General features: G+C 38.6%; 1 protein-coding gene across 1 annotated transcript in view; it reads left to right on the plus strand.

Annotated features, from left to right (window-relative positions):
• Positions 1-23,472, plus strand: part of LOC131218555 (uncharacterized) — a 37,314-nt gene extending 13,842 nt beyond the window's left edge. Inside the window, exons 3-22 of the mRNA XM_058213162.1 lie at positions 1,535-1,638; positions 4,054-4,122; positions 4,572-4,632; positions 8,034-8,173; positions 8,612-8,801; positions 9,410-9,471; positions 11,089-11,177; positions 13,165-13,237; positions 13,333-13,392; positions 13,705-13,851; positions 13,974-14,012; positions 14,200-14,237; positions 14,453-14,539; positions 14,934-15,099; positions 15,315-15,392; positions 18,986-19,122; positions 19,957-20,033; positions 22,901-22,970; positions 23,070-23,135; positions 23,295-23,472. Of these exons, the coding sequence (XP_058069145.1) occupies positions 1,535-1,638; positions 4,054-4,122; positions 4,572-4,632; positions 8,034-8,173; positions 8,612-8,801; positions 9,410-9,471; positions 11,089-11,177; positions 13,165-13,237; positions 13,333-13,392; positions 13,705-13,851; positions 13,974-14,012; positions 14,200-14,237; positions 14,453-14,539; positions 14,934-15,099; positions 15,315-15,392; positions 18,986-19,122; positions 19,957-20,033; positions 22,901-22,970; positions 23,070-23,135; positions 23,295-23,429 (1,888 nt within the window). The 3' untranslated portion in view covers positions 23,430-23,472. The remainder of the gene's footprint in view (positions 1-1,534; positions 1,639-4,053; positions 4,123-4,571; positions 4,633-8,033; positions 8,174-8,611; positions 8,802-9,409; positions 9,472-11,088; positions 11,178-13,164; positions 13,238-13,332; positions 13,393-13,704; positions 13,852-13,973; positions 14,013-14,199; positions 14,238-14,452; positions 14,540-14,933; positions 15,100-15,314; positions 15,393-18,985; positions 19,123-19,956; positions 20,034-22,900; positions 22,971-23,069; positions 23,136-23,294) is intronic.
• Positions 23,473-26,325: the final 2,853 nt, after the last annotated feature.

Consider the following 26,325-nt stretch of genomic DNA (forward strand, 5'->3'; position numbering starts at 1 on the left):
AATAAATGTACGACGTGGATATACAAAATATTCATCAAGGTGGGCCCCATGTGGTCAGGGTGACACCAAGGTGTTACCTGCGTAACATGTAATCTGCTCCCCCAATTGCAGGAGAGAGAATCTGGACGCGGATTGCCTTAGAGAAGTTATTGCGGAAAGCTAGGTGTGGCCCACTGTGATGTTTATAAGAAATCCACCCCATCCATTAGTTTTGCTTGCTCATTTTATGACGTGAGACAAAACATGGGGTGGATCCAAAACTCAAGTGGGCCACACGATGAGAAAATGTGGTGAAGAAATGCCTACTGTTGAAACCTACATGGGGTCCACCTTGATGTTTATATGCCATCCAAACCGTTTATATGGTCATTCCCATTGGGCTCTAGGTCTAAAATGGAGTGACGCACCTAATGGTCGGGGTGGATTTCACATAAACACTACGGTGAGGTCCATCGGATCCGCAACCCCTTTTCATAAACGCTTGGTGTGGACTTGATTCTTGACAGGGTCCATCGTGTTTGCATGCGATCCACTCCAGCCATTAGATGTGTAATCCCATGTTATGCCTAGAGCCAAAAAAATCATATTAACCTGTGATTTAGGCGGGTCACACCAAGGGAAACTATTGGAAGAGAGACCTCCACCCTTGTTTTTTACAGGCCCCAGAGTGGTGATTATATGAAATCCACTCCAACCATTAAATGCCACACCAAAACTTAGGCTTGGGGCCCAAAAATCAGGCCCATACATGATTTAAGTGGGCCCCATGAAGGGAAATAGTTTGGAGGGTGAGTGTTATCCTGTAGACTGTTTCCAATCTTATGGTCCACCTGAATCATAGATGGGGCTGATTTTTGGGCCCTTGGCCTAACATGGGGTGACATGCCTGGTGGTGGGGGTGGATTTCACATAAACACTATTGTAGTGTCCACCCGGGCTACCGACCCTCTTCCAAGTGGTGATAACTCTCCACGCCTCGCATGTTCATTAGCATTAATTAATCACTGGTATCTATGCTGGTTGGACTTGAGAGTGCCTCACACACACATGTGTGTGTGTGTGTGTGTGTGTGTGTCCCTTTCGTTGCTTACCCCTTCTCATTGAAAAGTATATAGAGGGTGGTGAAGCATCGAAGTAAGCTTCAAGAACACGATTTGGTAAATTCTACTATAACTTGGTAAATTCTACGATAATCATTTGACCTCGCTTTACTTGTGATGAAGCTCAATGATTCTAAACTGCAATTCATTATAATAGCTTACATTTTTTAGTTACTCCTCCTGTCGTCATAGGCCTTCTTCTTGTATAGTCTATATGCTAATGTAGTAAAATGTTGATTACTTCAAGGCATTTGATTATTTCAGAACGTTAGTATTTTTATGGCTTTTTAAATGCTGTTAGTATTTTTGTGCCTATTTGTTAAAAACTTGATTGTTGATTTTATTGCTATATCTTGATTGGTGGATTCTCTTTGTATTGGGAATTCATTCCTTATCTCTTGATGTATTCTTTTTTTGGTGCTTGTGGGTTGTAGCAATATAAGGCGGTGGAAGGAAGGTCAACCTATTGAGTTTTGGGAAGCTCATAAGGCAGCCATCCAAACAGTTATAAAGCTACCCACGGGCGAGCTTGTTACTGGTATCAATTTCTTTTTGTGATGTACCCTCTTTAGTTTCTTTTTATTCAATTTGAGAATGAAGTTGGATTCTATGTTCTTTGTTTGTTTGTTTTTTTTTTAATTTTTTTAATTTTTATATTTTTAAAGCATATTTGTGATGCCTCTATTTGATGAGTAGAATATTATCATGTAAATATGGCCCTTTTTGCTTGTTACTTGATCTTGACCTCTTCAGTCTAAAACCACTTTTTCTATTAGTCATAGTAAGTTTATTTTATTTTATTTTATTTTAATTTTTAATTTTTAATTTTTTAATTGCCTCAATCTAATTTAACTTCAAATTTAAATTGTAGAGGAAATAGATTGACAGAAATATCATGGTAGCTTTCATTTATTTATTTATTTATTTTTGGTTACATGAAGCAAAGATTTCCATCTCAACCCATTAAAAATCTGACAATGCCTGTTGAACGTCTATTTGGTTGTCAGGACAATTGGTTCTATGAAATAAGTGCATTGACTTGACATGCCTTGCATAAAAAGTATGGTTAATTACGGCATTCTTACCATGGATAGCTTAATTGTTTTGTTGGTTTTGTCACGCAGCCAGCTAAAAAAATCTCTAAAGGTATGATTTACAAACTGGAGAGAGTTAGGGACTGCTAGAACGTTAGCCTAATTCTCTTTTTATTGGATCAAGTGAAAGTAGATTTTTATTTTTTCAAATGGAAAGTTATTAAATTACAAACTCTTTGACCTGAAGGCTGATGACTGCATTGTTGCAAAAAGATGTCTTAAATCTTGTTTTTCACCGCACAACTCGACCGGTTGAGGCCCGCTCAACTCGAAGTCCAGCGAGCACTGTTTTTTGGAGATCCGGGCTACTCGACCGGTTGAGGGTGCCCTTCGACCAGTCGAGGCCTTGGCTCGACTAGTCGAGGGTTATGTAGATTCTACGTGGATTTTGTGTGGACTGCGTAAATTTCAAGCGGTTTCGCAGAGGTGCGGAAGAGGAGTTTCTTAAACTATAAATAGGGGTCCCTAGGACTATTCTAGGGCATTCTAAGGCTTCTTAAAGGTTTTCCAAGGGATCCTAAAAGGGTTTTAGGGTTTCTAAAGGGTGTAGCAAGGGTGAGATTTGAGGTTGTTCGAATTGGGTAAGTCCTTTCTCTTTGTAATTTATGCTTTCATAGTGGAATTCTGTCGCTTTGTGCCGTGGTTTTTTCCCGCAAGGGTTTTCCACGTTAAATCTCTGTGTTCTCTTGTGTTTGCTTGGTGCCATTGGATTGCTATCCTAGATCTAGATCTATGTGATTCTGCAGCACAAATCCCCAACGTGCATAAGCAGGTAGGAGGCTTATAATCTTAAGACATTAGGAAATTACAATCAAAATCAAAATCAGTGAGTGGACTCATTGGCTTGGTATTTTTCTTGCAATGTATGTGTGGAATTTGCTGCATGGGAACAAAGGTTGGGTGTTTGAATTTCCCAAAATTTTTAATACGAGACCAGAGGTGGTGCATCTTTCTTTAAACATATGATTGAGTTTAAAGAGTTTGTTTCAGTCCTTACCTTTATCTTGGGAAGATGGGCTATGAGTTTAACACTGCTCATCCCTTCGCAACCAACACCCATTTCCATCTTTAAAATCTGGGGGCAGTGGTACTGGTCTGTAAGGATCCCTATAGTCCTTTTTAGATCAGAAAGATTTCAGAAATTATCAGAGGGATAGGAAATGCATGAGTACCTTTGGATCTTTAAATGTACTGAAATATGCATGACTTCAAATGTCATGTAGATGTCCGAAGTTCCCTTATTTCTCTAATTTTAATATCTAAATTTTCTGAAATACCCACAAGTTGCAAGAACGATGCAAATACCCCTGCTCTTCAGAAAGTTAACTAAGTGGTTTGATTCTAAAAGCTTCTAGATGTGCCTGTTACAAACTCTGTGCAGGCTATCTACTCAAAGCAAGCAATGCCACAAGGTCTGAAGGACAGACTAGAAAAGCCCGTGAACAAATCTTAGCTGATGCGAGATGATACAATTTAGTACATGCATCATTGTCACCATCATAGCCTTATCCCAGCTAATTGGCACATATGTGGCTTAGAAAGACCAACCTTCAAAAGACTAGTGCAGGAGTCAACCTTAAAGAACTGAATCAAATTTTATAAGACAATATTCAAATAACCATCGCATATATTATATTATGAAGACTTATTTTACTTCCTGAGCCACTTTTGATGTTAATGAACTAACGGAGGGTGGATTGATCAGGTGATTCTTGTAGGGATACTTCTCGAGAAGTAAATATGGGCTAGCCTGATGCTTTGCAAATTGCAATGTTGAAACTCAGGAGCTACGTGTCTGCTATTAGAAGAATTTTCATCCCATTTTTAAAGTATATTTTATTATATTATGTGGTATCTAGGTTCAAGTGACGGAACTCTAAAGCTATGGAAAGGGAGGACTTGTCTACACACTTTTGCTGGGCATACAGGTCAGTCTTATATTTTCTTCTCCATGTTTTATTTATTTATCTTTATAGAGGCTTAAAGGTTCACAGATTTCTTACTTGTAGCTTTATCTTTTCAAATAATTTTGTTATCATAGAAACTTTGAGCATGCTTAGGGCTCAGAATGCTGAAACTTCCATCAAATGGTTAATGGTTTGAGATTGCATTACTGGCATTAATGTGGTCAGAATGTTTTTCCGGTTTTTATTGACATACCTAACCTAGAAAATATTTTTGGTGCTGATTCGCAATACTTTTCCCGGCACCTTGCAATTTTTGTCATACTTGTTTGGTGCTAACATCTTATCAACTTCTATGGTTTTATCAGTTTTTCAAAAGTCATATATTGTTCTAAAGTGCAGCTTATCTTGTTACCAGAGTTTTTGTGAAAATTCAAAAACAAGTCCCCTCATGCTACGTGACATCTGTGCAGATACTGTTCGTGGTTTAGCAGTGATGCCTGCATTAGGGATTTTATCCGCATCACACGATGGGTGAGTTTTCTTTCTTTTTCTTTTTTTTTTTAATTTATTGGGGCGGGGGGGTGGGGGGTGCGGAAGGCGTGAGTTTACCTTTTCCTGCATGTTCTGTAGAACAATTTGATTTGGACAAGACTATTTATTTGCTTTCATATGTAGCAATCTGTATCCATGCACAGAATTTGTGTGCGTAATATGCACATAGTATGACATACCCCTAACCTAAATGTTTATCCATATGCTAAAACCAAAATATTTATCGACTGTGCATTGAAATAAATGATATCTTAAGTTTAAAACTTGTCTGAAGGTTCACTTAACTACATATATACTTGGATTTCTTTCAAGTGATCTCCATTTCCTATAAATGTTGGGAAGATGCTTGGAAGAAGTAATCTCCAGTATATGGGTTCAACTTTTGCTTAAAAGTAGTACCGACAAAATTTTGATGGCTTTTGTCACTGCTGATTTCTATTCTTATTTAAACATAATCTTGCCAATGCTAGTTTCCTCGTTCCACACAATCATTGGTAGAAATATTATTTGTTGAAGAAAAATTGTTGAAGGGTGATATTGGGGTTTTTCTTTCCTTTTCCTTTTTCTTATTCTTTTCTTTTTTAATTTATGAGAAGACAATGAAGATATACTAAAATTAAAGAAGAGCGATAGAATACCTTGATACAAATTTATGAGTGAACCACACGAACCTTGGCGAGCTTATTCGTGACATGGTTAGCTTCTCTGCTTACATGGGAAAGCATGATGTTTAACCCAGTAGCAAGAACTCTAATTTCGTTAAAAACAATATTTAGTCCCCAAGGTTCTGATCCCGGATTCTTAATGCCAAATGTGACATTTGTTGAATCCTTTTCAACAATAATCGTGCGATCGGAGCATCTCCTATGGATGAAGTAAACTGCTTTATGAAGAGTTGAGGCTTCGGCCATATGAGCCATGTGCACCCTACGGAAGAGGCTTGAAAACGTTATAATGCGGGGGCATTTTCACACTGGGCTCAAGTGGGGTGGCCTGTGGGATGCAAGGGCACACTCGGAGTGGGCGGCCCGCGGAACCCATGGATTTGGGGCCTGTGTGAGATAGGTGGCTCGTGTGAGGTGGAACCTATGGATTTGGGGCCCACGAGGGGGTGGAGCCCATGGATTTGGGGCTGACGATGAGGGTTTGGCCAAGAACCTAACCTATGGATTTGGGGCCTGGGCTATGGGATAAAGGGATTAATTCGCCATGCTCTATCAGTTCGAGCTTTTAGAGCAAGTGGTTAGTTGTTATGCATCACGTTAACCTTCCATATGGCCTCCCAACAATCACCAGATTGCCCCATCACAATTGTCATCCAATCCCTAGTGGGGTCCCTACCGCAAGTGATTTTAATATCAGTATCGCATGGGAAATATCGCATGTTTAGCAGAATGCATAATTGTTTTTGAGAAACATTGGAAAACATTGGGAAAATGATTGAATTTTCCAATGAAACTTGAGGGGATGTTAAAAAGACATCATTACATTGTTATAACTCAAAGTATTTCAAAAAACAAATACACACAACAAGTTTCCTTTGTATAGGGTCCTAAACTATGCGTTGTTTGAGAGAAGTGATGCAATTATATCCAAAATGAATTCATATTTTTTGTAAATCATACAAGACAGTATGAAAACACAACCAATACATTCAAAAGCTAACAATTTTTTAAAATATACCTGTATTGATATAGTGCATGTCTTGAAAAATATGTTTCCAATTTTTTTTGTTAATTTTCTATATATATATTTTTGGAAATAAATAAAAGAGTGTGTGATGTTAAGATCAACATACACTCATCAATACACAAATATTATAGGAACTAGTTTTGGTTGGCTAGTGTAATTTTAAAAAATATTATTTATTTATTTATTTATTGATATTCTTCATTAAAAAATTTTCAAAAATTCTAAAAATTTCTGTCAATTTGTAGGCGAGCCTACAAGCACTCTCACATGATTTTTCCACACTTTGCAAGTTAAATGGGTGAAGTACGGGAAATTTCACATTTTCCCCAAATTCTTCCGTTTTTTCCAAAATCAAATCGGAGGTAAAAATTTATGATTGAGCGTGCAAAACATGCAGAATCATGGATTAGTAACTTGGTTCCACTGATTCTAAACCATTGAAATAAGGGAAAAACACTTTATATAAAAAAACCTCACCAATTGGGTTTCGGCCTATCTCCGCTTGCCAATCTCGATTTCCCCACCTAAATCCTCTTCTCTCCAAACAACTCACAAGCATTGGTCAAAATCTTCCTAGGAATCTAATCCCCCATAAAAAATTAGGAAAAAAAAAAAGGATTTTTAGCATTCTATCTTTGTTTCTTCTTTTTCGCATAGAGGGCGCTTTTCTCTCGGTATTGTCAATACATATCGCATACATTGATGATATTCGGGAACTTTATGTTGTGATATACTCCCCCCTGATTTTGTATTGGCGGAGTCTGATACCGAATCAGTGATTTATTGGCCGATACTATCGATGTTTAAATCATTGCCTACCACTACAATTAGTGTATTCTTGGGATTCATCCTGCAGTTCTATTTCTTATTCTCCTTGTTGCTGCGATTCTTCCACATCATTTTCAGATTCAGATCTACCAGAAAACATGACTCAGATTGGTCTGTCAGTGACCCAGCTGCATTATTTTTTGTGTAAAAGCTTTTCCGTTCTCTATTAATTTACCATTAAGAGTTGGGCTAATAATTTTGGGTCTTATGTAATTTGTCAAATTAGTGACAGAAAAATGCATTACGTGGATTTGGGTCTTGAATCCTCAGCAAGATGGATGTACTTGTGATGGAACCTCTACAAGATGGATGTACTTGTGAATTGTGATGGAATTCTGATTGCTCTTATGGTTTATTTTTGTATAGTTCAATTCAATTAGTGGATATATATCCTACTCTGTTAGGGAATCGTGGAATGGACCATATACATGTAGCAGTCCACCGTACATGTGAATATTAGCTTTTAATGGGACCAGCCAAATCATGTCCCTGATCTTGGATGGAGCATGGTGCAGTAAACTGATTGCATGATCCTAACCATTTGATTCTGCCTGTTTAACATGGAAATTTGACCCTTTTTTTTTTTCAACCTTTCATTTGATGATGATCTATTGGATGGTGCTTTTGTATTATTAGTGTCAATTTCATCTATTCCCCATCTTTCTGGATTGATGGCATATATGCCAAAGGCAAGGCGGATCTATGCAGTATGTCCATGTTAGATCATTATATAATTCCTCTTTATTTTATTTGTTTCAGTGTTTTTTTTAATATCAACTTCTCTGTTTCCCCCCTTTTTTTTTCTTGCCTTTCTTAGGCTTGCATGGTTCTTAATTATGTGAGTTGTTGTGCAATGACAGTTCCATCAGGTTATGGGCAATAAGTGGCCAAGTGTTGATGGAGATGGTTGGTCATACGTCTATTGTCTATTCTGTGGATGCACACTCATCTGGACTTATTGCTAGTGGCAGTGAAGATTGTTCGGCCAAGATATGGAAAGGTTCTTCCTGTGGACTTCTAAACTGGGCCTCATTCATAAATTGATAGAATGTCTTTCAACTGGTGGTAACATTTAGATTATTTCATCAGTAAACCCATAGAAATTAAGAATTGGGGTCCTTAGGGTTGGCCCATGGGGTTGTCTTCTTTTATACTTTTCTTCTTTTTGCAGCTTGCTGCTTTTATTTCCTATTTCATCAGTAAACCAATAAAATTCATGAATTCTCCCAAAAATAAAAAAACCCATAGAAATTAGTAAGTATCTAAATGTACCCTCTTTTCATTGTTGGTCTCAATGTTGACTGCTGGTTATCACCAGCTGTGCTTGCTTTGCAACTTTTGCCCAGAGTTAATGAGGTTTAGTTATCTAACCACAATTTATTTTATGAGATTGAGCTCGAGTGTTTGTTTTTACTCAGGAAAATCTTTTGCACTGCAGATGGAGTTTGCATTCAAAGCATCGAGCACCCTGGTTGTGTTTGGGACACCAAGTTCTTGGAAAATGGAGACATCGTAACAGCATGTTCTGATGGAGTCGTACGGATCTGGACAGCACATAAAGATCGGATTGCCGAGCCACAAGAACTTGAGGCATATGATTTCCAACTTTCTGAATACAAGTGCAGCAGGTATGATTATTGTAGCCTATGTTTCAGGATGTCAATTTCTGCTAGATAAATAGAGGATGAATACTTCTGTATTGTTTAATTGGGCCCGTAAAAACCATTGGTAATCGTCTGACTTTAACCACTGGTTGTTTTTACTGTTTTACTGGGCGTTTCAATGTTTATCAGATGATATCTTCATGTTCTTTCTCTTGTTTATTGTACACTGAGACACTGATAAATATTTGGTGATACCTGTCGTATTGAAGGACGCTTCAAACTGTGGAATAGAAATTTACTAGTAAGGAAATGGAGTGCTGCCGCTAATTTTTGCAATCCCATGGCTTAGCCCAGTAACTATCCAAAGAAGATCCTGTTTTTCTTTTATATCATTTCTATTGCAACCATAAACTGAATCTTATTAACTGTTTGTAAGGTTAAAAAATATATTTCAGATGCTTTCCTGTTTTAAATGCAAACTTTGGAAATAAAAGGTTGGAACTGGTTACAGATTCATACTATTGTTGCAAAATCCTTGCTAGTAAGAATAGAAAAATCTGTCTGACCTAAATGCATCAAATTTTCATCTCTTTGGTCTAATAGGCATACTTGTTTCCTGTTATTTGCATCAGGAAAAAAGTTGGTGGGTTGAAGTTGGAGGACTTGCCTGGGCTGGAAGCTCTGCAAATTCCAGGTTTTATGTTTGTTACATTGAATTGCTCTTCTATGTAAATGATCTGATATTTGGTTATAGTCTAACAGATATTGAAAGCTATATATTATAAATTTATAAATTTCTCTCTGCTTCTTTCGCACACCCTTGATAGGTTTCTGTGTTTTGTTATTAATGCACTTTTAAGTTGGTAAATGATTATTTCAGCTTGTTTACTTTATTGTTTTGATGCACACATTGCCTTTTTGGATCACTGAACCATGAGGATTGGGGCCCATGTGTACAAACTGAAAACCCAAGCAAACTGTACATATTCTCTGGCCAACATTTTATACCAACCCTTTGCCTGTGATGCATTCCTCTGTGTACTGTTCCAATTTTGAAGAGGAGAGGGAAAAGTTGGATGGTGGAGGAACTCTTTGTAGAGCCAGGGTGCATGACCTTATTTCAAGTTTTGAAGATGATGTCATGTTTATCTCCTAATCCATTCCATTCTCGGGATTTAGAATGACTAAGGTTATGGTTCCTCTTCAAGGTCTTAAAATTAGTATCAGCTTGTGGTTGTGCAACTTACAGATTTACTGCGGCTGATACAATAATTTGGGTAAAAGCAAAATTTCACTTTGTTTTGAGCTTCCATTACCAATTTCCAAATATGAGAGCTTCTGTGGTGTTGTGGATTCCCTCAAAATAAGTCGTTCATGAAAAGCAAACACATCGGTTGCCAAACTAGTGAACTTTTGTCTGGATTTACTATCTCAATGGATTTTGTTTTATCCTTTTTCTTTTTCTCTTATGTAGCTGTATTCTAGAAACTGGCTTATCTTTGTCCAATCCCCTCTCCTACACTTTATATCCTTTTCTTCTGTTGCACATCTCTATAAGAAAAGTAACAATGCCATGTGATTGTCACCATGAAGGCTGCGGTAAAGTGCCAAGATTAATTACTGGGTCACCCTTTATCGGCATTGATTCTTAATACATCTGTATGCTTCTTTATGTTTGTCGTAGATAGCAATATGGTCCTTGAAATTGAGTTCTTTTTTCTTTAATCGATGAATGGGTGCTTGGCCACACGTTCATATGGCTGTCAGTGGGCCAGGCCTGGGGATGGCTTCAGCCTGGATTTTGAACTGGCTGGACTGGCCCTAATAAAAAAATTTGATCTTGCTTGGCCCAGTGACAACCCTATTTATTCATGGTTATTGTATATTGTGCTTCCTTGATGCCTAATTTTCTGCCTCTAAGAAATTTACCTAAGAAGATGAAGTCCATCATTGAAGAAATATATTACCCTATTGTAGAATATACCCCATATGATCTGCTCATGTCAATGACAGAGCTAAGGAAATACTTTGAAGTTGTTAGCCCTGCTTAGGGCATCCATGGATCAATTTCCATGTTGAAATTTCTTTAAATTTTATATTATAAACTTTAAGCATTCGTTGAGGTCTTCTGTTACTTTGTAATTGTTCTTGAGCTCTGTTTTTCCTGAGTGCTTTAGTTCTTTGTTTCAGTCTGAGGAAGTTTGAGTAGTCAATTAACACATGTGGTGATTCTCCGTATTTTGTAGTTGCATATATGCTCATATCCTTCTCATATTTCATACTGTTTTTATTTTTATTTTCTGGTGATCAGGAACTAGTGATGGGCAGACAAAAGTTGTGAGAGAAGGGGATAATGGCATGGCTTACTCATGGAATGCAAGAGATCAGACGTGGGATAAAGTACGAACTTGATAGCTAGTCTTGTACAGTTATTTTAAAGAGCCATTCACTTTCATGGTTGAAGCTGTCTTATAACTTTGATTTTTAATGTATGAGAACATCAAAGGCCCTGTTTGGTAGACGCATAAAAATGAGCTCATTTTAGCTCATTTTAGTTGACAGTAATTATGTATTAGTGACAAACTCATTTTTAGGTGCCTACCAAACAGGGCCTTAGTTTGTTTTCAATTTTGATTAAATTGGTTTCATATTCTTCTTGTTAAATGAACTCATTAAGCAGTAAATTGCAAAGATTGACTGCTTGCTAATTATTGTAAATGGGGAACTCTTTTTTATGATGATAACTGCGTTTCTCAATATATGTATCTATTGGGCAATGGTACTAATTACACTAAATGCTTGTAGGGGTTTTCGATGATTATATCCTGATCTTTGTTTGTCAAATTTCTTCATCTATTACCGTCTTATAGCTTATAACACTACTGACTACAGGGGTGGGTTTTTCCTTGGGAAATGGAACAGAGATTAGGTTCCGGGAGGATGTATGGTTGGGAGAGCAAAAGTTGAGTGAGGTATTCTCCTGTTTAGCAGGGATTTCGATAGAGGCAAATACAATGGTGCCGAGTTGCTTGTCTTCCCGGCGGAGGAAGTTATTTGGGCTCCTTGTAGGAGAAATTTGGATGATGTAGAGGTGGAGTTGTTGAAATTTCTGGATATATTGGGTAAGGTGCATCTTGTGGTTTCAGAAAGGGATTTGATTAGATGGTTAGAAGAAATTCCGGCAAGTTTTCAGTAAAATCTTCATATAAAATGATTAGTGGTATGGCAAGTGTTGGTGGGGTCAGTTAGTCAGACAGCTCATGTGTGGCCATATCATACTCCTTCAATGGTGGCTGCTCTAACTTGGTTAGTGGGTAGAAACAAAGTGCTCACAGTTGACAGTTTACACAAGAGGAAGATGATTCTCCTGAAAGTGTGCTGATACTGTTATCAGAATTAGGAATTGGTTGATCACCTCTTTATTCACCATCAGTTCGCAAGAAGGACTTGGGAATGCTTCTTTAAGTTGTTCGGTCTAGCATGGGTTTTGCCAAGGTCCATTGAGCATTTCTTCTTGGATTGTCCTGGTGGAGGTGAAGGAAAAATTGGGAAGAAAGTTTTGCGTCTCGATTTATTAGTGGTAATCTGGTTTTTATGGTTAGAAAGGAATAATAAATGTTTCAGAAATCGGAAGGGGCTGATTCTTGGAGATCTTCAATTTAGCTAAACTGCATGTTATGGAATGGGTGATAGCATCAAAGGCTATTGTTACTGCCCACTTTCCTGATAGTTGGTTAGGTCTGTAATTTGTATTTTCTTTTTCCTTTTTATGTATTTTTTGCTCTTTTGTAATGCTTTAGGCTATGACCTCTTCTTGATAAAATTATCACTGTTCAAAAAAAAAAAAAAAAAAAAACACTACTGACAAAAACTTTGCATCCGAAGCACAACATATCCAAGCATTTTATGGTCCTTCACCTTTTTATTTTTATTTTTTAAATTATAAAAATTATAAAAATTAATATCCTTTGACATTCTGTTACTGTCATATTGTTATTACCAATATTAGAATTTTATTTAGATCACAATTTCTCAGCCATAGGAAAGAGCATAGCTCAGGGGCTTATCCTATTACTTGTTGTTAAGATATGGAATCAAGCGTACCTTCCATGTCCACATTTGCAATGCTCTAGCAAAGTCTCTGTCTTCTATCACCACCTGTTCTTGGTGTATGAGTTGGGAAAGTAAATTTGGTTGGACAAAAATATCCCCAAAATTTAGAAAAAAACAAATTTGAACTTAGTTTTCCCTTACCAACTAGAAAATAAATGTAATTGGTCAAACTTGAATCACTTGAGTGTGATTTTTTTAATTGTTTTTCACTCCCCTTTTGATGCCTTTTCTAAAGCTGGCAATGATGACCTGAATAGTTTTTTAATGATTCCAGATTGGTGAGGTTGTGGATGGGCCGGAAGATAATATGAATCGTGCGGTTCTTGATGGTGTTCAATATGATTATGGTAAAGCTGCTTTAATTTACAGATATGTAAATTAAATCACTTGTTGTACACGCTGTGTTGTTTCTTTCTGAGCTTTTAAAATGTTTGTTTTTCAGTATTTGATGTTGACATTGGAGATGGTGAGCCTATTCGCAAATTACCATACAATCGAGCAGGTAATCTTTGATATCACATACTGTGTGTTTTTCCTTTTTCTTTTATGATGTGGTGGGGATTATATTAGCTTTTTTGTTTCCTGTTTCTATATCACTTTCTTCCTTCATCTAACGATCATCACATTATTGGCATAACAAGTTATTAGTTTGTCATCTGATACCCCAACTTGTTTTAAGCTGGCTGCTATATGATTTCCATTTTGTGATTTACTTAGTGCCTGTGTTTTTTGGAAGTTGGTCGTTTCATGCAAGGCAAGCTTTATGTTTTTGTCAATCCAAAGTATGACTCTACAAACAGTGAGCTGTTTCCAGATAATCCTTATGATACTGCTGACAAGTGGCTTCTCAAGGAGAATCTTCCACTTTCTTATCGCCAACAAATTGTAGAGTTTATACTGCAAAATTCTGGGCAGAAGGACTTTGCTCTTGATACGTCATTCCGTGATCCTTACACTGGTGGTAAGCATTCAGATTTTGCAAGATTTTGACATGAAAGTTGATATGGTATGTATCTTTATTAACTTCTAGTGCTGTAAATAAATGCCTATGCTTTCTTTTTTATCTTTTTTCTTTTGTTGCAGCTAATGCTTATATACCAGGACAGCCATCTAACCTGTCAGGTATGTGTTTGACATCTATACATAAATGGTATTTAACCATCAAAATGCTGCTATGATTTCTACAGAGAAAACATTGATGTTTCTCGTTGCACTGAGTTCTGATTCTCTCGAGTTTACTTTAAAACAATCAGTGTGAGACACTTGGATTGTCTTATTTAGTATTTTATGTTCTGGGTATTCATAGCAGGTGTTTCAACAAAACCTACTTTCAAGCATATACCCAAGGTACTTTCCTTTTTCCTTTTCTCCATGTTTCTGTTAATAAAAATGATATGAGAATCTCTATGGTCTAAAGATGCAAAGGCAAAAAAGACTATTTTCCAACATAGCTTTTGAGTAAGAATCTCTAGTTGACGTAGTAGTTGCGTCAAATAGTTGAAGGGTATCTGTTCTTGAAGTTTCTAACTATATGTCTTTCTACTCTTTGATTTTGATTTCAGAAAGGGATGCTTTTCTTTGATGTGGCTCAGTATGACGGGATTCTCAAAAAGATCACAGAGTTCAACAATGCACTATCATCTAACACGGTAAAGTTTTGTATAGATTCAGAAGATCTTAGATGTTGGTTACTTGCTTATTTGTAGTGTTACATATGTTTGCTAGTTTCCTCTTCATTAATTGCATGGCTTTCTTAACGTGGATATCATGGTACTGTGGGAATATTCTTGCTTGTGAATCTGATGCTTGGCTGAGTGCTTGGATTTTTAAATCCCATTCTTTGCTCAGAATCTAAAGAGTTTGTAGTTTGTTGCTTGTTTCCATGTTACGTCTGTTTGAATTGCTGCTTGAGTTATGCTTGGGCAGAAAGCATGCTAGTATTTTTAGTGAAAGCTTTGAGGATAGGTCTGCATTTTGAATTGCTATTGAAAAATGCATACTGATTATTGAAATGATGGAATAAATTTGACAATATTTTTGCAGGGGCAGAATAATCTGTCATTGACAGAGCTTGAGATATCAAGGTTAACTGCCATCACTAAGGTACTAAAAGACACATCACACTACCATTGCAGCAGATTTGCAGATATTGACGTTGCTTTGTTGGTGAAATTGTTAAAATTGTGGCCCCCCACAATGATGTTTCCAGGTTGGTCTTCGCCATTGTTATTATCACCATCATGTGATTCTTTTGTATCTGCTACCTTTATCTGTTATTCAGTTTTTCGTTGAATGTCTTTTTTGTTTTGTTTATCAGAGCAACAAATCTATATGAAATCACATGTTAATTCATGCTGCTCGAGTTCTGTAAACATTTTAATAGTTTACCGTCATCTCTCATGTCACCTTCTTTCGGTGATGCAGCAATTGATATCCTAAGAATGATCATCTTGCATCCTGATGGCGCAAGTTTACTTCTCAACTACATTGAAGATGGAAATGGTATTTAATTTTTTTTAGTAGAGTACCCATTATGCTTGGTTTCTATTTGTGTAACCTGATTGAGATGAGAACTTCTTAGGAGTGTTCTTTCCTTTAGTAGAATGCCCGTTATGGTTTACTTTCTATTGGGTTGGATCATTTTAGGCTGTTTCTTGTTTATTCTGAATATGATGATGTTTGTTGGTCTTATTTTAATGCCAGCATGATTAAAAGCTAATTGGTTAGGACAGATGTGGTTGGGCTGGACGGATTTCCTCTTGCTTTCTTCCAAGTTTTTTGGAATGTGGTTAGGGCAGATGTGATTACTTCTGTCAAAAAATTTTTCACTGAAGACCAATTGCCTCCTGAATTAGGAACATCCTTTATTGTTATTATCCTTAAAGTTGAAGGTGCCAAGAGCCTAAAAGCCTTCAGGCCGATTAGCCTTATTCGAAATCCGTATATAATTTTGACCAAGTTTTTTGCTTCAAGATTTCAGGGTGTGTTGGGTGGCATTATTTCAGATTTTCTAGGGGTTTTTGTGGCAGGAAGACATATTCTCGACGGTGCTCTCATAGCCCATGAGTGCATAGACTCTGGATTTAAACAGAGGGTGGTGTGCAAGTTGGATGTCGAGAAGGCCTATGATCATATAGAGTGGGAATTCCTCGACTATATGCTAGACAGATTGGGGTGCGACGTTAAATGGAAAAAAGAGGATTCAGTTATGTGTCAAGAACCCCTCCTTGGTACTTGTGAATAGCTCCTCAAAGGGCTTCTTCAAGCTGTCTAGGGGGCTTCACCAAGGGGACCCGCTTTCTCCCTATCTTTATTGGTGGATGCAGAAACCTTTATCCGATTGCTAGCTAATGGTCAAGAGACTGACCTTATTAGTGGCTTTAGAGTGGCCCCCTCGGCGAACCGAGTCTTGCAGCTTCAGTTTGCGGATGACACAATCATCTTTTTGTGATGCTGATAGTACAATGATATCCAAACTTCAGAAAATTGTTGCGTGCTTTGAGGTGGTTTCGGGGTTGAAGATCAACGTGGGGAAAAGTGAATTGTTGGGCATCCATCTTTCTTCAGAAGAGGCTGGTGTCTGGTTTTGGCTGCCGGATTGGATCCTTTCCTTCCGCCTATTTGGGGCTGCCCCTATGCGTAGGAAAGCCCCCTAAGGGCCTGTTTGATTTTCCACTGCACTGGTAAATACTAGGTAAAAGAGTAATAATTATTTCCCTGTGTATTTACAAGGCACCTGATTTGACTACTTACTTTTTTGACACAGAAACCGAAAACATTACAAAATATATATGGGTCCCACTGTGATGCATTTCGCTTATCCACACCGTTCATCCATTATGCCTTTTGAATTTATAGCATGAGCAAAAAAATGAGGTATATCCAAAACTCAAGTGGACCACACCATACGAAAACAGTAATCGAATACTTACTGTTAAAAACTTTGTGAAGCCATTGTTTCTTTTGGTGTGGGCTACCTGAGTGTTGGATCATCCTCATTTTTTGGCTCATGCCTCAAAATATTGTGGTAAAACATATGGACGGAATTGATATATCATATACATTACCTTGAGGTTCAAAAATTTTAAATAGCTATTTGAACCGGTTCCCAATGCAGAAGTTTCCCTGGATTTTCAAACGGATGAAATGGTAATAATTACCCATTTCCTGGGTATTTACCCAAGCTCTTGGAAATCAAACACGCCCTAAGCATTTATGGGATACGGTGATCGAGCGAATTGAAAGAAGGTTGTCCACGTGGAAGAGCCGGTATCTGTCTTTGGGCAGGAGTTTGACCCTAATCAAAGCAACCTTTTCAAATATGCCTCTTCATTTCATGTCCTTGTACAAGTGTTTGTAATCGATTTAGGTTAGATTGGACAAGCTTAGAAGGGATTTCTTATGGAGGGATTTTCATCCCTTGAGATGGGTTGAGGTCCGTAAGCCAATTTCTCTAGCTGGTGTAGGAGTCCGAAGCTTGTCCACCATGAATTTGGCCCTCCTTAGTAAACGACTTTGGCCTTTTGGGACAAAAGGTCATTTATGGCGCGAGATAATATCTTCCAAGTATGGTGTTAAGGAGGGATGTTGGGAGGCGAAGGAGTCTTCTCTCTATCGAGCTTTTCTTATATGGAAATCAATATTAGGTTTGAGAGAGAAATTCAAGGAAGCCATATCTTTCTCTTTGGGAGATGGTACTCGTATTAGATTTTGGAAGGACCCTTGGCGGCCGCTCTCTACATCTTGATTATCGCAATCTGGCTAGTATTACGACTTTTGAAAAGCTAAAAGTGGCAGATTGCTTCTCTCTTGAGGGTTCTTCAGTTAGCTGGATGCACCCTTTTGTGAGGAACCTAATGGATGGTGAGCTCGAAGAATTTCTCTCCCTTCAAGATCACCTTCGCCTTGTGTTTCCTTTAGATGAGGATGATTCTTTGGTCTGGGCTAACCATGGATCGGGTCAGTTCATAGTTGTCTCCTTCTATACAATGCTATGCCCGGAGAAGTCAAGTCTAGAGGGACCTTTCGCTTACCACTTTTAGTTCTATGGCACATGATGCAGGACAATTAACCACTTGCTCTAAAAGCTCGAACTGTTAGAGTATGGCGAATTAATCCATTTATCTCATAACCGAGGCCACATATTGCATGGGTTAGGACCTTGGCCGAACCCCCTTCGTGGGCCCCAAATCACATGGGCCGCCCACCCCGAGTGTGTCCCCGCATCCCACGGGCTACCCCACTCAAGCCCGGTGTGAAATGCACATTAATCACCCCTGGTGAGGAGTCTCGAACACGAGATCTCCCCTGTGGGCCCCAAATCACATGGGTCACCCATGCCGAGTGTGTCCTCGCATCGCACTGGCTACTCCACTCGAGCCCGGTGTGAAAATGCCCCTGCATTAGCACACCTCTGAAGGTGATCACCTTTTCTTGGTTAGTGGCCAAAAAAAGTGTTGACAATCAATAACCTTTAAAAGCGTGGAATGTCTATTCCGAACATGTGCTGCCTATGCAAGCAAGATGCCGAGTCCATAGACTGTCTTTTTATTTCATGCCTTTACACCTTCGAAGTTTGGTTGCACTTCCTAGCTTTATTTGGGACACCTTGGGTTATGGCGGGGTCAGTTGGTGATCTCCTTTGGTCGTGGTATAGAGGAGGCATGGTCAAGAAAGCTAGGGCTACATGGTAGCTGGTTTTGTCTACTGTCTGGTGGGCTATTTGGAGTGAGAGGAATAGACGCCGGTTCTGATATATTGAACGATCATGTGAAGCAGTGATAGCTCTTATTGAACTGCTGGTTTCTGAGTGGGTTGTGGCCCTAAATGTGGAGCAGGATGTTATTTTGGAAGTCTTAGGGATGTAATCTTTTTGGCCTTTTTTTTTCCTTGCATTCTTTTATCGTTGTGTCCGCATGTGGGCCTTTAATAAAATTTCCATTATTCTTAAAAAAACAAAAAAGGTAATTAGTACTCCATGACACATGTGCTGTTTAGTCTCAACAGGACTAAGTTTCCTTGGCACTTATGATGATTCTTAACAACCTGCCTTTTTGGAGTGTGATAATCACCACCACCCTTTCTATGCTGCACAGATATATTAATGGAGACACTCAAGAAATCTACTCTATCACCTGCATTACCAGCAAATCTCTTAACTAGTGTGCGAGTGGTGACAAATCTCTTCAAGAATTCATGCTTCCATCAATGGCTACAATTGCACCGAAGTGAGGTCAGTCTTTTCTTCACTGAAATTATTGGGTTCCTCTCTATTAATACACTCCTAAGTAAGAATGGCTGTCAAAAACTAATGTTGTTGTTGTTTTTTATTTATTTTTATTTTTTTATTATGATGATTTTGAATACGAGTTCTTGGCAATTCCGCTTTCTAATAATACCTTAATAAACTGTAAAATGGGATGTTTCTTATTCTTGATGGTCATTGTGAGGGCCATGGTGTGCTTTGTTGTTACTGCTGGATGAAATCTTTTAACAGGCAACACAGGGTCAATGCCATGACCTTAAGATCACAGCCCTCCCTTGTGCTACCAGGCTATGGCATGGTTATGACATGGGTGTCTCACGCCATGACATTTGTGCTACCAAATGGAGAGTTAGAAACCCCACTCATCCTATTTTTTTTTTTTTTTTTAAAAGGCTGCCAAACACAGCTAAGGTACCCATCACAATGTGTGTGGGTTACATAGACCCTCACATCCCAACTGATTGAGCATGAAGCATGGCCCTTTGTCCTAATCTTAGCAATGCAGGGCAAGCTAGGTCTGCATTCAGTTTAAGACCTTTTCTATCATTCAACGATCTGTCATCATCTGGGCGATTCATATAAACTAACCAGATCTCTCTCTTAAAGTTGCTGGTGGTACGCCACAAACGAGCTGTTATTTTTCTTTCACTCGTTATTTCTTTTCTTTCATTTATCATCATGAGAATGAAATGGTGGTATATTTAGCTGTAGCCTAATTCCAAAAGCATTTTATTTCCTATGCATTTGGTTGATATTTGATGGTATAACCAATATAGGTTTGTCTATTTATGGTGCTTGCAGGTTCTTGATTCATTATCTAGTTGTTCTTCATCTTCCAATAAGAATGTGAATTTGTCTTATTCGACATTACTACTCAAGTAAGTCCTATATTGTTTATTACTTTTTCTCTATTGGGCCTGGCTTTGGTGCACGGTGTTTGCTAAGGGGCCATTTGGATGCTCACAAAGTTATGTACCGCGCTAACTGTTCTGGCTAGACAGCTTGTAAATAGTTTGGCAAACTCATTTTTACACACGAACTGACAAAAATGAGTGGACTATATACTGAAGATATGATTGTGAAGCTGGTATAATGTACACTTGCTAAAAGGATTGGATGGCTTATTCCTAGTACGGTGCATGCAGAACATAATGTTCTATGCACATGCGTCACATTTTTCAAATGTTTGACGTGTAACCATCCATGTTCAAGCATCCATATATGCCGCATATGCCACAATCAAACGTTACCTTTATGATATGGGTTGTAATAGCTGTTATGGCCTGCATAACGGCCGTTATGGTCTTTTTTTTTTTTTTTAAAAAAAAAAACCCCGAAAAACTTGTATCGGCCCCGTAATAGGTCGTTATGGCCTTTATGGGGGGCGTAATGGGCCGTTACAAGTCATTTTTTTTTTTCCATAACGGCCTTTACAACCGGATGCAGATTGCGTCCTACCCCTGTCCGTCTCTAGCCACGAACAGGCAGATCTGTGGGGCTGCCCACCGTGATGTATTTGTTTATCCACGCTGTCCATCCTTTTTTTTTTCTAGATCATCTTAAGGTATGAGCCCAAAAATGAGGTAGATCCAATGCTCAAGTGGACCACACCAAATAGTAAGCTTGGTTTGCATTAAATGCACAAAGCAATAAATGCAAGAGTCATGTGTGGTGTGGTCCACATGAGCGTTGGATCTGCCTCATTTTTGGGCTCATGCCTTAAAATGATCTGCAAAAAGGGATGGATGGCGTGGATAAACAGATACATCACAGTGGGCTGCCCCACAGACCTGCCCGTTCGTGGCTAGAGATGGGCGAGGGTAGGACACAATCCGCGCCCTTTACGGCCCCATAACGGCTGTTACGGCACACCATGTTCGAATGTGCCCCATGTGTTAGTGTGCACACATGCAACATAAATGTTACATGTGCCACCAACCATCTTAAGACTCCCCACATGTTCCACAACTCCCGATTCCAGGTGTTTGACAAACAGGGTACAAGACAAGATGACCTGCATGGCTAATTCAAGACAACTTGTGCAGTAGACAATTATATGAGCATCCTAATGGCCTCTAAGATTCGTTGCAAATATCCCCCATTGTTGGGTGGAAATCCAACATTTAGTTCAACAAATGGACTCCTAAAATCTCATTCGGAAAACGTGTTGAGATTTCCACCTGCCATCTTTGGATGATGGGAGCTGTGTTTACATGAACTCTCAACACTTGTGGCACATCTTTTCCAATCAATTTTTTACATAATACATTGAAATAAGTAGTGTGGAACTAGCATTTTGATCATTTGATATTGTTAGCCAAAGCTGTGATTTCTTTAAGCCATAATTTGCTCCATTTCAACATATTTAGTTCTTTCAAGTATTCGTAATGAGAAATATCCATTGGTTGGAATTATTTCTTGACTTTCAAATCCTTACAACGGCTGAACCTTCAATTTCTTCATTAAGGTTGCATTTGGGATGCAAAAGTGAATTTGAAATTGAAATAGAGCTATCAGTTTAATCAATAAAAAATGACAAAAATTTAATGATGCTTCCTAGCATTCAGTGCGGGAGTAATTCTCACAGCCCAACTTGATAGGATCATAGTTGCAATTTAGAGTCCAGAGACCTGTAATGTGAATGCTTGGGAAATTACAATTTGGTTGTTTCCACTGACTAACACTTGTAATCTCATTCGATGGTGGATCAACGTTATGGGTGAATGGCTTTGGAACAATGGTGGATCAACCTTATGGGTGAATGGCTTTGGAACTACTCTTGTAACTCTTTAGGGAATAATGTGATACTCAGGCAGCATATGATTCTTGACACACAAGCACTTAGAAATTGCACATGTGGCATATACTAACTCAAGTGAACTGACTAAATTATGGAACCCATGGTTGCTAAGCCAGTCCCAATATCAGATTGGTTGAATGCTCCTAACCTCTGACTTGCAGACACTTGTTAAAATAGGATCATTGGATATTTTTCATTTTTCACCATCCAATGGATATCCACAAATTGGAGAGTCAGATAATCAAATAAGCATAACTTTTGGTTCATGATGCATCTAATTATGGTTCCCAAGTTTAGATGTATCATCATCATCTAAGCCTTAACCTGATCCTTGTTCCAATTGGGATAAGGCTTAGATGGTGATGATGATTATACATCTCAACTGAGAACCATAATCCGTACAATTTAATTTGACTTTCTTATATGCCGTGTATGCAATTTCTAAGTAAAATTTAAGTACCTGCATTTCATCCATCACATTCCTCCAGAGTATCAAACTATTTCTCTAAGTCTGTAAGTGAACTGGATTGGAGTCCACCAATTTCCAACAGCAAATGCCACTGGATCAGGCGAATACTAAAGCCTTGTTTGGATGCACTTACTTCAAAGGGTGTTTCCGAAAAATGCGGTCTCAAACGGCTTTTACAGTCTACTTCGATTGGTTTTTTTGGAGTCACTGTTTTAGCACCTATTTTGGCTTGTACAGTGCATCCAAAACACGACAACAAATGTCGTTTGGATCAAAACTGCATTTAGGCCTCGAATGCCCTTTTGGACTGTGCATCCAGATGGGTCCTAAACATTGTTATTTGGCAGAGTTTTTTATTTACTTTGATCGTCTTGCTTAAGCTATTAGCTTCTTTCTCCTGAGACCAATCTTGAAAATTACAAACTTCTTTATATTGCCTTCTAACATTGTGCTATTCTGTGACTGACCTCTTACAGTTATGTGGTGCTGTTGATTGAGAAAAAGGATCAAGAAGGCCAAGCTCAAGTTCTCTCAGCGGCTCTCGAAGTATTTCTTCTATACATTTGAAACTTCTGTTCCTAAAACTTCAATCCATGTTTACTATCCATTTTAAATCATTGGGTCACATAATTACTTTCTTCACAGATTGCAGAAGAGGGAAATCAAGATGCTGATTCAAAATTCCGGGCTCTTGTTGCCATCGGGTCTCTTGTATCCTTTGAAAATTGAGGTTATGTATGCCAGTGCTAACTGCTGCTGGTTTTATTTTTCGTTTTTCATTTTCAATCATTGTTCTGAGAGTAGAAAGCTTCAAATGCAATTCAGAACTGTTTTCCACTTTTGTTGCCCTTGATCTAACCCTTAAAACAGATGCTAGAGGGCCTCGTGAAAAGCATAGCTATAGACTTTGACGTTCATAGCATTGCCAAAGCTGCGAAAGCTTCAATCGAAGCGAAGATTGCTGAAGTGGGAGCCGACATTGAACTTGTCATCAAAGCTAACTAACTTGCTTAATCCACCAGGTGAGTTGGTATGGATTTTAGGGCATGGGCCCCAACATGTAGTGCCCACGTCATATCTGGGCTGAATGAGAAAAACAAAACAAAAAAGAAAGACACAAAAAAGAAAGACACCATTTTCCTGATCGACATCATGTAATATCTTCTTCTCTAATGAGAGGTTGAAATAGAGAGCGATCAACTACACCCACGAAGATTCAGAAAGAGATGCATTCATGTGCGAGATTGAGAAAACAAAGTTCATCTAACGTAGCATATGGTCGAGGAATTTCATATTCATTGAGTTGCATTTATGAATTTCACCTGTCCATAGTTGTCATTACTTGTCAGCAACCATTTTCGGCCATGGAAAAGTTAGCCATGACAGCAACCAGGTTGAGGTGATGTTTCATAAATGCATTGGACATTTTGGGATCATGGAAATGTTCTTGGCAGGCAAGGTTGGTGAGTTGAATTTGTTATTATTATTATTATTTAGAGAGTTTCCAAAAGTAATGAAAATGACCATCATACACAAGATATTTTGCTGAAGTAATATTTTGCTATAATTTCAGAATATTTTTGGATGGGAATTGACATGATAGAGGCCTTCCTTAACCTCACACATGGCATGGTAGGCAGATGATTCAGACTCTATTCAACTAGTGGATCCGAACACATGGCCCATGGCATGGTAGGTAGAGGATCTGGACCGTACATCTAGTGGATCCGATCACAGATAGCTTCTGGCACCGATGTTCTTCCATGGATGGTGAAAGGCAAAATAAGATAACGATGGACTGTCTGTCTTATTGGTGTGGCTTTTGAACCATGGGCCATCTGAGGCAGATCCTACTGGGTGGATGATCCTTGCCATGTGGACTGGAAGGGCCCACTACCATATCACAATTGAGGTGTGGCTTACAGGGCACCGGCACCGTGGTGTGATGGGCTGCTGTGAATCCAATCCATTCAGACCATCGCATACACTCCATGCTCACTGTAGAAACGAAAAATAGGTCAATGCCAAACTTATGTGGGCCACATCATGGACTCATTTTATCGTGCCTAAGCCCTTTAAATCAGATTGTGTGACCCACCTTGGTTTTGGAATGACCTGATTTTTGGTGTCTCTTCATCCTAGTGGGGCACGTTTGATGAATGGATGGTCGTCCCTTCCCATCCGTTCCTTGTCTGGCCCACCTGGGTTTCCATTCGGGCTGATTTTCGGCTGGTTTCCATTCGGTCTGATTTTCGCCCCAGAGCCGGACATCAATGATTGCCCCCTTTTTGGGGGGTAATGGTGCCATATGAGTGCGTCTCCTTTCGATGGGTGATGTCTGCAAATCTGGCCGTTGATCTAGTGGGCCCCACTTTGGATGGGTGATGTCTGCAAATTTTTGTCATTTGTTTTCTAGTTCTATTTGTTGGGACCTTCCCAGCAGTTGGAAGCCTTAGGTCTGGATTGTGCAATGTCCCACTTCGATTATTTGGGTTCCTGCTAGTTTTGTTTTAAGTGCTTCCACTGTATCTTCATGGCTTTAAGAGTCTAGTCTCCCAGATGACTCGTCTGAGTTGACTCGGTTGGAATGTTGGATACCTGAGACTTAGAGCCTTGTGCTGACTCAGAATGACACGAAGCACCTGGACGAGTTGCTGCAGGCTTGGGTGATTCGGCACGACCTGAGGGACTCATCTGGCTGTGAATTGTACAATGTACTCGGATTTTTGTAATGGCAAGTGGGGCTATTGTCTGGCAATCTGGACCGTTGGTGTGTTGTTGATGGCACAATTTCCAGATTGGAATATATTGGGAACTTTTCCCTCTTGAGTGTAGGCCATCAGTGTATTTCAATATTTTTCTTCATAAAGAATTACACAACACGTAGCCCATCTGGGAATATTTTGTGACATGCTTCATTTAAGATGCTATAAAAGATAGACTAATGGTTTAGATTACTGAAGCATGGTCCCCATCCGTCAGAATTAGAGACCGAATCAGCCGAGTTGCCTCCAAATCGTCAGGTATGACATGACTCAATACATATAGAGTCGGTTTGAGTCAGGAATCTTAAACCAATGGTCACAGATGCAAATGGGCTCTGTTATTCACATGGTTGCCACTTGCAGAGACAGCCCTTGTTATCAATAACCCTTTCTAAAGTTAAATAGGGGTTGTTTAAAAGGGCTTACGGTATGTATTTTTGGGTTGAAACTCTAGAAAATCGATGCAAGCATGTACTTCTTCACGTCAACAACGGCTCCTATTTTCTGCGGCAAGGCTATCTTTTTTCCGTTCTCATTAACCCAGAAAATTCCCTGCTAGCTTTCGTATGCGGAAATTCAAGTAATTTCTTCACATGTTTTATGCATGGAGGAGATCAAAATCATTCATTTGCTATTTCCAATAGCGAGTGGGCCATGGTCTAAAAGTGGTGATGTTTGGGCTATTTTAGACCTTTGACTGGTGGCATAAAAATCAATATTTAAAAGCCAAAAGTCAGCTATAGGGTCTGAAAAGGTCCGTTTATTAGATTGATTAAGAATAGTCTAATCAAACCAATTTTTTATCAGTGTCCTGTCAATCGAGGGTCCACATTGAATATTTCTTAAGAAGGAAACATAGGATGTGGTGACACATCTTTCCATATAAGCTATGAAACATAGGATGTGGTGACACATCTTTCCATTAAAGCTATGAACGTGTACAGAATACAAACTAATCAGGCAATTTGAATGAGGGTAGGGGTTAGTCATTCCAAATAGTTTTTTTTTTAATTTTTAAAACCAGTAATTGTTGTCAATGTATTTCTCATTAATGGAGCAAAGATAAACAAATTAAAATAGAAGAAAGCTAGAAAATTGTTAAATTTGTTGAATTTTCTTGATTTATAGATGATGCT

Source organism: Magnolia sinica, chromosome 11 (genome assembly GCF_029962835.1).
Source record: "Magnolia sinica isolate HGM2019 chromosome 11, MsV1, whole genome shotgun sequence".
NCBI lineage: Eukaryota > Viridiplantae > Streptophyta > Magnoliopsida > Magnoliales > Magnoliaceae > Magnolia > Magnolia sinica.